We start from the raw sequence: 12913 nt of genomic DNA, 5'->3' as shown, positions 1-12913 counted from the left end.
GACGGATGTACAGTTCATAGTCACTTTTTTTTAAAATTATTATATAACTTTTTTTATTGAGTTACCGTGGCGTACAATCATTGGAGAAAATAAACGTTCCCTCTAAACAAGAAGAAGATATATCCACATTCCTACATTTGTATTTATAGCCCACCCTAGAGGACCCTATCCCTCCCTCCCCGGATAAGGAGTGTAAAAAGTTAAAAAAATAGTTATATTATTCCTATTCGGTAAATTATACAGACTGGTACCGCGGTCCCCAGACCTCCTCGTGTCTGTACCGTGAGAATATTTTTTCAGATATCACCAACCTATTAATTTCCCGCTTCCGTAGAACGAACTTTGGTGGTGCTGAGTCTTTAAAGTGCAATCAAATTAGACCATAGTCACTTTAATGGTTTCTTAAGTGTTTAGAGGGGGAAAAATATTTTGAAGTGCCCCTTTTCTTTCGGTTACATTCAACGGTATGTAGACTTATTCAACTAATTTTTATTACACCAATGCATCTAAAATAATAAATCCAGCAACTGTCTTGATTATAAATCTCTTACCTTTTTGTGTATACAGCTTCTAGGTAGACCTATGTGTATCCATGGTTACAGACCACAAATAAACCATGTGTAGTCTGATCCTTCAATCACGTATTACTCCCTTCCATCTGCCTCCGCTCCCACTCTCTGTAAATTAGTAAGAAGATGGGATGAGGGAGTGGAGTAACACATAACTGCAGGATCAGACGACACAAGGTTGGTTTGTAGTCTGTTACCATGGAGACACATAGGTTTGTTTAGGAGCTGTAGACACAAAAAGGTAGGACATTTATAACCAAGAATATTTGCAGCTATAAACCCCTTTAAGGAATAAGAACATTAAAAATTTAAAATAAAACGTAAGTTTTCTACCCTTTGGAAAATATAAAGTCATATAGTCAGGTGTTACTCCACTCTTCATGCTAACCTACAGACAGTGAAAGAGGGGACCGATAAAATTATTTCAGGATCAGACTACCCAGAGTTTATTTGTAGTCTGTAACCATGGAGACACGTAGGTCTGCATAGCAGCTGTGCACAAACGGTAGAAGATTTTTAATTAGGACTAAGTTTCTGCCTTTATATACCTAGTGGCATTCATTTAACCTCCTCCTATCCCCTCTATAGCTGTTTTTAGAGCAATAGGTTTGGTAAAGTGGGTGGAATATAAACAGCAGAACCCCATGTCTCACACATATACTTCTCTGGCTGCAATAGAGACCAAGCAAGACTAGTCCCAACCCTTCCAGGTGAAGGACCAAAGTCCTGTTTTCGTCCCTTGCAGACACACAACCAATCCGCCATGTCTGAACATGTGGAAAGGTGCACATACTCTCTTAGGGTATGTTCACACGGCCTATTTTCGGCCGTTTTTCGGGCCGTTTTTCGGGCCGTCAACGCCCGAAAAACGGCTGAAAAATCTGAAGCAGAACGCCTCCAAACATCTGCCTATTGATTTCAATGGGAAAAACTGCGTTCTGTTCCGACGGGCAATTTTTTCAAGTGCAGGTCACTTCTTGGGACGTTTTTGGAGCCGTTTTTCGTAGACTCTACAGAAAGCAGCTCCAAAAACGGCCGTAAAAAACACGAAAAATGCAGCGAAAATCGCGAGTGGCTTAAAAACTTTCTGAAAATCAGGAGCTGTTTTCTCTTGAAAACAGCTTCGTATTTTCAGACGTTTTTAGTCTAGCGTGTGAACATACCCTTAGGTTACGGCTCCACAGCAGCATTCAATCTACTGCAACTTAGTGTAAAATCGGAACATTACCGTGACTTGCCCACGACCTCAAAGTTGTCCATTATGGTCACGGGCAAGTCACAGTATTGCCTACATTTTACTGTTAATGGAAAAAAAGCCCCCCACAGATGGGCAGGACGCCATATTTTGTGTTGGTTTTATACCATTTCTAGTAAGTTGGTTCAACATGACCTCGCCTCTCGTCTTCTCCGACCTGCAACCAAAAATTCTAGTTACAGCTTTCTAGGTAAAGTGGAAGGTAAATGAAAGTTTGTGATGACGAGACGTTTCTTCTTTTTCATCTCTTGCAGAGCCATGTTTGACTATGATAAAAGCAAGGACAGTGGTCTCCCGAGCCAGGGCCTCAGCTTCAGATATGGAGATATCCTTCACGTAATCAATGCATCCGATGATGAATGGTGGCAAGCCAGAAGAGTCACGCTGGATGGAGACAGTGATGAGATGGGTGTTATACCCAGCAAGCGGAGGTATTACAGTGAGATTCTTATTTACGGAAGTGCAATTTATATTCCTGCTCTTTCTGTTACCCCCAAATTAGCACAGCCACCCCTACATTTCTTTTAATGGGGAAAAGTGCGCTAAAAATGCTTCGGGATTCGCCTATCAGGGATTTATGCAAGGTAACTAAACGTTCAACAAACTTCTGACATGTTATAGTGACATGTCAAAAGTTTGGATTGGTGGGGGTCCGAGCACTGAGACCCCCACCAATCGCTAAAACGAAGCAACAAAAGCGCTCGTGTGAGCGCTGAGCCACTTAGATTCTGTTAACCTTTTTCCGGAAAGCCGATGTAGCGGTGTACGGACTCATAGGCTTTCTATTGAGTCTGTACACCCCTACATGGATTTCCGGAAAAAGGCGAACAGAACCGAAGCGGCTGAGCTGACTTTTTGAGATACAGCTGCTTTGTATCCTGTACAGAGCAGCTGTATCTTGCGCTGAATCCTGTATCCGTCAGGCCCACGGGACTTTCTGACAGGCAGAATCCACCTGTAGTCGATCACATCTAAGTTATGAATTTAGATGTGATCGATCGCAGCTCGATCCTGCCTGTCAGAAACACGCAAGACCCGCTGTCATTGAACCCGTCAGTCCCGCGGACCTGATGGATACAGGATTCAGCGCAAGCTGCTCTGTATACAGAATACAAATCGGCTCATCTTCTCCCTCTCCAGGTCCCCTCATCATTCCAGTGTGGCTCATACAAGGTCCTGACATAAAGCAGCGCCGGGGCCTTGTATGCAACGCAGCATTTCAATGTTATCAGTGCTGCATCGCATGCAATGCCCTGATGCTGTCCGGTGTCAGTTCGTTATATGAGCTGCATCATGATGAGTGGAGAAGAGGAGCGATAAGGTGAGCAGAATTTTATTTATTTTTTCCATTTGACTGTTCAATGGCGGGGTGGGGTATAGTCTGATCGGGGGCAAGGTACTAGGTCATGCATGGTCCTCTACCTTGCTACACCCCATAGAGTGAAATATATGCTAGATAGAGAATTATAGGAGCTTATTTTTGGGGGAGAAATGGGAAAAGCTTTTTTGAACTTTTAATATTTTTTTTTTGTTTGGAAAAAAAACCTTTATTTAACTTTTTTTTTTATTAGTCCCCCAAGAGGATTTGAACCAGCAATCATTGGATCACTTTTACAATCTACTGTAACGTATTGCAGTATATTGTGTTATTTACCAGCTCCTATTAAGCCCCAGCATTTAAGTGGTTAGACAGCCAGGATCAGAGTTATTCCTGGTCATTTCAGTGAGGTGTCGATTGTAACATACAGCCGTCACCCGCCGAGTATGTGGGGGGCTCAGCCCGTGAGCCTACTCCATACTTCCCCTTCCTGGTTATGACGTAACTGTACGTCAAATGTCGGGACGGTGTTGAGTATGATGACAGATCCGCTTTAATGGAAGCTGAACATATCTGTCACCACTGAGCTCCCCCTAGTGGTGGCAGCAAGCAGCCAGAATGTGGTTATATAAAAGAGTTATCCAGTCGCTAAAATTGATGGCCTATCCTCCGGATAGGCCATCAATAGCTGATTGGTCGGGGTCCGACTCCCGGGTCAAGCGCTGCACCCACTTCAAAACAGCTGATCGGCAGGGGTCCCGGGAGTCAGACCCTGACCGATCAGCTATTGATGGCCTATCCTGAGGATAGGCCATCAATTTTTACTGGCCGGATAACCCCTTTAACTTATGCCGATGTGTTGCTCTGATCTGATAGGATCTTGTACCTTTTAGTGCAGAATGAATCCCAGATAAATATTACTCTGCATTTCCTCTATTTTTTTTATGACTCTGTGTCATTTTTATTGCTTTTGACTTTTAATTCCAAAACGGAATTTCCAAAAAACACAGCGCTTGAGGGTTTATTCAAATGTGTTCAATCCGCAGTGGAGGAATGCCGCAGTCAGCTGCTTGTATTGTAAGATTAGTCTCGCAGACTAGAGAAAGCGGGGAGCTCACATTAAAGAAACGGCGGCCGGGACGTGGTTCACATCAATGAAAAGTGCACAATAATACAATAATAGAAGCCTATGGGTAGCCTGTAATACATTCTTGTAAGACTCTGTTCACATCTAGTTTAGAGCCTCCGTCGCAGATTCCGTCAGATTTTCCGGGAAGAATAGCGCTGCATTCATCACTGTTTTTTCCGCCAAAACAACGAACGCTATGAAATAAGCAATGTAAGTCAATGAGGCCTGTTGTTTGCCCATGGTATCTGTTGTTCAATGGATTCTGAAACCACGACACATGTGAACAGAGCCTAAGAAGATGCTGGTAATTCAACTACATAAAAGGAATTTTTATTTGTCCAAAATAATTTTTTACAAATTGCTAAGTTGCTGTTACATGAGATCACCCACGTGATACTAATGTGATAAGGGATTTCCTACCATACACCTCAATGGCATATCAACTAAAACATTGACGTTTTAGTTGATATACCTGGGACCCCGGTTCTTGGGATTGTGGGAGCCCAATTGCTTGGACCCCCACGGCTCCCACTTTTGTAGCATATCTAGTTTATTATGCTGTAAAAAAGTATCAAATATGCCAAGTCCGTAAGTTGTTTTATTAACTCATTGTATGCTGAGTACAGTAGCGTAGCTATGGGGGTTGCCACAGTGAGCAGTGCATTGTGGGAGTTATGTTGTTCATCTGGCCATAGACATGACCTGGAAACATGGTCAGGCTCAAAAATCCTACAATTATTAGAATAAGAATAAGAAGCAACCTGCAGAATCTTTAGGCCTGATTCACACGAGCGTTGAGCATCTCGGACATGAAAAACTGCCGTTTTTCACATCCGAGGTGCCTCCGGACATGTCCTATTTTCTCACCGACCCTTCACACGCTATGTTGAAGCAACGGTCGTGTGAACGGCCCTATTGAAATACATGAGTCCGCGTGATGGCCATTTTAACGTCTGTCACACGGACGTAATCTACGTTCATTTGAATTCGGCCTTAGAGTATGTTCACACGCACAATTAAAAATGGCTGAAAATTACAGAACCGTTTTCAAGACGTTTTTGGAGCTGTTTTTCTATTGACACAATAAAAAACTGCTCCAAAAATGGCTCAAAACGTGACATGCACCTCTTTTTTTTATGCTGCGTTTTTTAAGACAGCGGCAGAAAAAAACGCCCCGTCTGAACATAACGTCGTTTTTCCCATTGATTTCAATGGGCAAATATTTGTAGGCGTTCAGCTACCGTTTTTTCAGGCATATTTCGAGGCGTTTACACCGCAGGTCAATTCATGAACGTTTTTTCGACTTTTTTTACACAGTGTGTGGATGAGATTTGTTCAAATCTCATCCACTTTGCTGCTAGAGTAATACGCTGCAGATTTTCCCCAATTAAATACTTTGCGGAAAATCCGCAGTGTTTATTCTTCGTGTGAACTCGGCCTAAGTCGTCTCCATATATCTGTCTTCACATTGACTTCAAGGTAAAGAGAATTCAGATGGGATGATGGATTCATGCAGACAAAAAAATGGAATCTCATTAAAATCTATGGGATCTGTATTGGGGGAAACTGGAAGCTCATTAAAATCTATGGGATCTGTATTGGGGGAAACTGGAATCTCATTAAAATCTATGGGATCTGTATTGGGGGAAACTGGAATCTCATTAAAATCTATGGGATCTGTATTGGTGGAAACTGGAATCTCATTAAAATCTATGGGATCTGTATTGGGGGAAACTGGAATCTCATTAAAATCTATGGGATCTGTATTGGGGGAAACTGGAATCTCATTAAAATCTATGGGATCTGTATTGGGGGAAACTGGAATCTCATTAAAATCTATGGGATCTGTATTGGGGGAAATTGGAATCTCATTAAAATCTATGGGATCTGTATTGGGGGAAACTGGAATCTCATTAAAATCTATGGGATCTGTATTGGTGGAAACTGGAATCTCATTAAAATCTATGGGATCTGTATTGGGGGAAACTGGAATCTCATTAAAATCTATGGGATCTGTATTGGGGGAAACTGGAATCTCATTAAAATCTATGGGATCTGTATTGGGGGAAACTGGAATCTCATTAAAATCTATGGGATCTGTATTGGGGGAAACTGGAATCTCATTAAAATCTATGGGATCTGCATTGGCGGAAACTGGAATCTCATTAAAATCTATGGGATCTGTATTGGGGGAAACTGGAATCTCATTAAAATCTATGGGATCTGTATTGACGTCCAGCATTCCGACACATCCTGAAAACCAAGCGTTGCCGGCAGAGATGAAGAGGAGATAACTGCTTTGGCAGGGAATAGTGACAGGAAATAAAGTCCCCTCTGCTCAGCTGCTGCTATGTGAGGGAAACCAGATATCACTTAGTGAGGTGCTGTGGTTTACTTCAAAGTAACCAGAGATCTTAAGTTCCCATCTTATTATGACCGCAAATGACCTTCCCTTTGTTCTGAAGTGAAGGGAAGAACTGGAACAGATCCCATCCTAATGAAAGGTAAAAGTTAAAGTTGCTTTGCTCCAATGAGTTCTGCTCCACTTTTTGGCAAGAAATATAACAAATCTCTATTACATAGTAGTCAAAAAGTAAAGAAGTAAAGCTCTATCTTTAAAGGGATTTCTAGGCTGTATGTTAGGTACGTTTCGGACCACTGAGACCCCACAGATCAGCAGAACGAGCACCAAAGCCCTTTCATTGTTTATACAGGCACAGTGACACCCATACTGGTGTGGCTGTGCCTGGTACTGCAGCTCAGAAGTGCCAACAGTACCACTTAACCAGTTTTGATACATTTCTGATATTGTTTTTGTCGTGAGTTCCTCTTGTGGTAAGGAATACTAGTGTTTGATCACTCTTACTGTAAAGAACTCCTCCAGTGCACGAACTAGACAGGTATGCTGGGCACAATATATCAAAATGATCATAAAAAAATATGACCTTGTCGCTGTGTCCCTGGTGAGTGATGTCACCAGCCTATACAATAGGACAAGCTGGGCTCATGACCTGGCACTAGTCCAGTCAAAGGGAGCTTTTAAGACTACTGCTTTGCCCATATTGACCGAATTTTGCCCATGCAATGGTCTAGCCGCTAGGGTAATCCTTTTGGCAAATGAATGACCTGTCCAGAGGTAAAAATTGGAACAGTCACCAATAAAAAGCTGCTTGTCACTCCATATATTTGGGGCCATTTCAACTTCAGAAAAGCTTCTATGACCAGTCTAGACTGCAAATAAGTGATGTCATATGTCACAATTTTGGGACTGTCTAGTGAGTGTTAGCCTCAGGCAATCCTGGGCAGATGCCAGCACCCACTGTGCCCCGGGGGTCCCATGGCATTCTGGGAAAACATACTTTACACTTTGAGGGATAGGTAGATATGGCACCCACTGTGACCCTTTCGCGCAAGAGTTCACATACACCTGGAGCTCGCCCTATTCATGGCACAATTTTCAGCTGGTTCTATGCTGGCTAAACTGAGGTTGAGATCTAGGAAATCTCTCCGTTCTTCACCCTATCCCTCCCGTAATGTATGGTCTCTCACGGTCAGATTCCCAGCTTGCGATCCCCAGAATAGTCACCAATTTGAGCCGGTACACTGTAATGATTTAGAAAAGTTGCACAATCAGAGTTGAATTGAATTAAAGCCATGGGTCGTCATCGGGAGGGAGGTCAGGATGCGGCACACCAGAGGGGAAGATGAAAATGGAACCAGAAAACCGGGTCGAAACCAGGAGGTCGAAATACAAGAACTAGATGACAAATCCGAAGACGCAAAATGAATGAATTCCAGAGACAAGGCTACGGGCAGGGTCAAATCAAGTAAACTAGCCAGTCAGAATGGGCCTTTTTCACTGGAAGATCTTCTCTTTTAAATCTGCCGCTCCGTGTCGTCATCAGAGCGGGCCACTTGTTATGGACCTGCGGCCACGATCGGGACATCGGCTCTGGATGGGGGCGAGGTGAGTAACACTTGTATTCCTAAAATGTCCCCTATACAAGAATAAGAATCCAACTTTAAACCTTTTGAATGATTTTTGGAAAATGATGTTGGAAAATAACCGAAGATGAGCAGATGCCACTCTGTGCCTGCTGCTTCTATTTCTGTACTGTGATTGCAAGAATGAAGCTCCAGCGTACTGAAAACATCCATTACACCCTTCATGGAGTCATTCCTGGAGATCTGCTGCTGTTCAATAGTTTCCCGCCTTCCATCATTGTCTGAAAATAGGCCATCAGGATTGTACATAAAGTCAATGTCTAATGAAAATATCCAAGGTCTTATAGTAAAAAAAATAGTAATGTAATATATGGCAGAGGCCCAAAATAGTGCACAGAGAAGATAGATAGATAGATAGATAGATAGATAGATAGATAGATAGATAGATAGATAGATAGATAGATAGATAGATAGATAGATATGAGATAGATAGATAGATATGAGATAGATAGATAGATATGAGATAGATAGATAGATATGAGATAGATAGATAGATATGAGATAGATAGATAGATAGATAGATAGATAGATATGAGATAGATAGATAGATATGAGATAGATAGATAGATATGAGATAGATAGATAGATATGAGATAGATAGATAGATAGATAGATAGATAGATAGATAGATAGATAGATAGATAGATAGATAGATAGATAGATATGAGATAGATAGATAGATAGATAGATAGATAGATAGATAGATAGATAGATAGATAGATAGATATGAGATAGATAGATAGATAGATATGAGATAGATAGATAGATAGATAGATAGATAGATAGATAGATAGATAGATATGAGATAGATATTAGATAGATAGATAGATAGATAGATAGATAGATAGATAGATAGATAGATAGATAGATAGATAGATAGATAGATAGATAGATAGATAGATAGATAGATAGATAGATAGCATGGGAAGATTTACGCCTGTTTTGTGGACTTTAAGAAGGCCTTTGACTCAGTGTGGCACCCGGGCCTATTCCTGAAACTGCTGGAGAGCGGAATAGGAGGTAAAACCTATGACGTCATCAGAAGCTCCTACACAGAGAACAGATGCAGCGTGAAGGTGAACGGGAGAAGAACGGCTGATTTCCAGCAGAGCCGAGGAGTCAGACAAGGCTGCAGCCTCAGTCCAACGCTCTTCAACATCTACATCAATGAACTGGCCACAGCTCTGGAATCCTCCTCAGCACCAGGTCTCACCCTCCATGACACCCAGGTGAAATTCCTGCTGTATGCAGATGACCTTCTGTTACTATCACCAACCGAGAAAGGTCTCCAAGACAACCTGCAAATCCTAGAAAAATTCAGCTCCACGTGGGCACTACCCATCAATGCCAAGAAAACCAACATCATGGTGTTCCAGAAGAGAAACTCAAAATCCCCCAGGCACCCGACCTTCACACTAAATAACGCCACAATCACAGCGACCGACAGGTACACCTACCTGGGCCTAGAAATCAACCAATCAGGAAGCTTTAAACAAGCCATAGAGATTCTGAAAGACAAGGCGTGCAAAACCTTCTATGCCATCAGACGAAAACTCTATCATCTCAAACCACCAGTGACGGTCTGGCTGAAAATCTTTGACTCCATCATCTCCCCAATCCTCCTGTATGCCAGTGAAGTCTGGGGTCCGGACACATACCCAGACTGGTCAAGGTGGGATTCCAGCCCAACAGAAATCTTCCACCTAGAATTCTGCAAACACCTTCTCCAAGTCCATCGGAGCACCTCAAATAGTGCCTGTCGGGCAGAACTGGGCAGATTCCCACTACACCTCACAATCCAGAAGAGGGCGCTATCATTCTGGGCCCATCTACACAGCAGCAGGCAAAGTTCCTATCACCATAAAGCCCTGTTACACCAAGGGGTCCCAGGTAAACCAGGCCCCCCAGAACATCTCACCCTGACCCGGCCTGAAGAAAATGTCACCCAGCGCGGCCTCACAAAAGCCGAAATCAAGAAGACAATAAACAAAGGCCAAGAGGAATATATCAGTGACTGGAGAAACGACATAAAGACATCCCAGAAACTGACAATATACCGGAGTCTACAGCGGGAATATAAACTGGCGCCATATCTGGAGAAACTGCCAAACCCCAGAGACAGACAGATCCTGAGCCGCTACAGACTGAGCGCCCACAACCTGCTCATCGAATCCGGGCGCCACAGACAAACCTACAAGCCCAGGGAGAGCCGACTGTGCCAACAGTGCGACCAGGAGGCCGTGGAGGATGAGACCCACTTCCTGCTACACTGCTCCAAATACTCAGCAGTGAGGGACACTCACTTCAGGAGACTCTCTGATCTCTTACCGGACTTCAGCTCCATGGAAGAGGAAGAGAAACTCTACATCCTGCTGGGTGAAGAGGAAACCACAGTGGGCACAGCGGCACAATATGTCACTGCATGCCATAAACTGAGAGAGACATGATATGCCATGGACTTGTATAACCCCGACCCTAGATATGTCCCTATCCCCCAATCCCTCAGTCCCTATCCCTCATTCCCTTACTTCTTACTTGCTTTGGCAATGCTAATATGTATTTGGTCCTGCCAATAAAGCTTCTTTGAATTTGAATTTAGATAGATAGATAGATAGATAGATAGATAGATAGATAGATAGATAGATAGATAGATAGATAGATAGATAGATAGATAGATAGATAGATAGATAGATAGATAGATAGATAGATATGAGATAGATAGATATTAGATAGATAGATAGATAGATAGATAGATAGATAGATAGATAGATAGATAGATAGATAGATAGATAGATAGATAGATAGATATGAGATAGATATTAGATAGATATTAGATAGATAGATATGAGATAGATAGATAGATAGATAGATAGATAGATAGATAGATAGATAGATAGATAGATAGATAGATAGATAGATAGATAGATAGATAGATAGATAGATAGATAGATAGATGATAGATAGATAGATAGATAGATAGATAGATAGATAGATAGATAGATAGATATGAGATAGATAGATAGATAGATATGAGATAGATAGATATGAGATAGATAGATAGATAGATAGATAGATATGAGATAGATAGATATGAGATAGATATTAGATAGATAGATAGATAGATAGATAGATAGATAGATAGATAGATAGATAGATAGATAGATAGATAGATAGCTAGATAGATAGATAGATAGATAGCAAACATAGAATGGTGACAGCACCCTGCGACACTAATGCCACCTAAACCACTAAATATAAATAAATATGCACTAAAGCTAAATCTACTTACAAATAGGGAGGTTCTTAGTGCACATTTTGATCAAAAAGTGTTAGCCCACCTGCCACGACAAGGCGACCTCTGTAAGGTGGGAACCTACGCTGCACATACACCCAGAACTGGGACTAAGCCTACATATATACCTGGGGATGGTAGGATCCAGCATTGAACTGATTAAAATCACCCAGGGCAGAATGGGAGGAGTGCAAGAACAACAAGTGGAGGCAGTCACTAACCCCACATATATGGATACCATAAGCACAACAAAAATTTGAACAGCACATTCCAACTAAATGATACAAAATGTATGCAGGTGCAAGAACACCCATGACTGCAGATATACAGCAAACATAGAATGGTGACAGCACCCTGCGACACTAATGCCACCTAAACCACTAAATATAAATAAATATGCACTAAAGCTAAATCTACTTACAAATAGGGAGGTTCTTAGTGCACATTTTGATCAAAAAGTGTTAGCCCACCTGCCACGACAAGGCGACCTCTGTAAGGTGGGAACCTACGCTGCACATACACCCAGAACTGGGACTAAGCCTACATATATACCTGGGGATGGTAGGATCCAGCATTGAACTGATTAAAATCACCCAGGGCAGAATGGGAGGAGTGCAAGAACAACAAGTGGAGGCAGTCACTAACCCCACATATATGGATACCATAAGCACAACAAAAATTTGAACAGCACATTCCAACTAAATGATACAAAATGTATGCAGGTGCAAGAACACCCATGACTGCAGATATACAGCAAACATAGAATGGTGACAGCACCCTGCGACACTAATGCCACCTAAACCACTAAATATAAATAAATATGCACTAAAGCTAAATCTACTTACAAATAGGGAGGTTCTTAGTGCACATTTTGATCAAAAAGTGTTAGCCCACCTGCCACGACAAGGCGACCTCTGTAAGGTGGGAACCTACGCTGCACATACACCCAGAACTGGGACTAAGCCTACATATATACCTGGGGATGGTAGGATCCAGCATTGAACTGATTAAAATCACCCAGGGCAGAATGGGAGGAGTGCAAGAACAACAAGTGGAGGCAGTCACTAACCCCACATATATGGATACCATAAGCACAACAAAAATTTGAACAGCACATTCCAACTAAATGATACAAAATGTATGCAGGTGCAAGAACACCCATGACTGCAGATATACAGCAAACATAGAATGGTGACAGCACCCTGCGACACTAATGCCACCTAAACCACTAAATATAAATAAATATGCACTAAAGCTAAATCTACTTACAAATAGGGAGGTTCTTAGTGCACATTTTGATCAAAAAGTGTTAGCCCACCTGCCACGACAAGGCGACCTCTGTAAG

General features: G+C 42.1%; 1 protein-coding gene across 11 annotated transcripts in view; it reads left to right on the top strand.

Annotated features, from left to right (window-relative positions):
• The window catches only part of DLG2 (discs large MAGUK scaffold protein 2), a 1355189-nt gene that overhangs the window by 1282360 nt on the left and 59916 nt on the right, over positions 1-12913 (top strand). For all 11 annotated transcript variants that reach the window (XM_075851406.1, XM_075851397.1, XM_075851403.1 and 8 more), the window contains one exon: positions 2079-2255. In XM_075851406.1, coding sequence (XP_075707521.1) covers positions 2079-2255 — 177 coding nt within the window. The remainder of the gene's footprint in view (positions 1-2078; positions 2256-12913) is intronic.

The sequence above is a fragment of the Rhinoderma darwinii genome, chromosome 2 (assembly GCF_050947455.1).
Source record: "Rhinoderma darwinii isolate aRhiDar2 chromosome 2, aRhiDar2.hap1, whole genome shotgun sequence".
Taxonomy (NCBI): Eukaryota; Metazoa; Chordata; class Amphibia; order Anura; family Rhinodermatidae; genus Rhinoderma; species Rhinoderma darwinii.
Note: the sequence above shows the minus strand (reverse complement) of the source record. Positions and strands in the feature narration are given on the sequence as shown.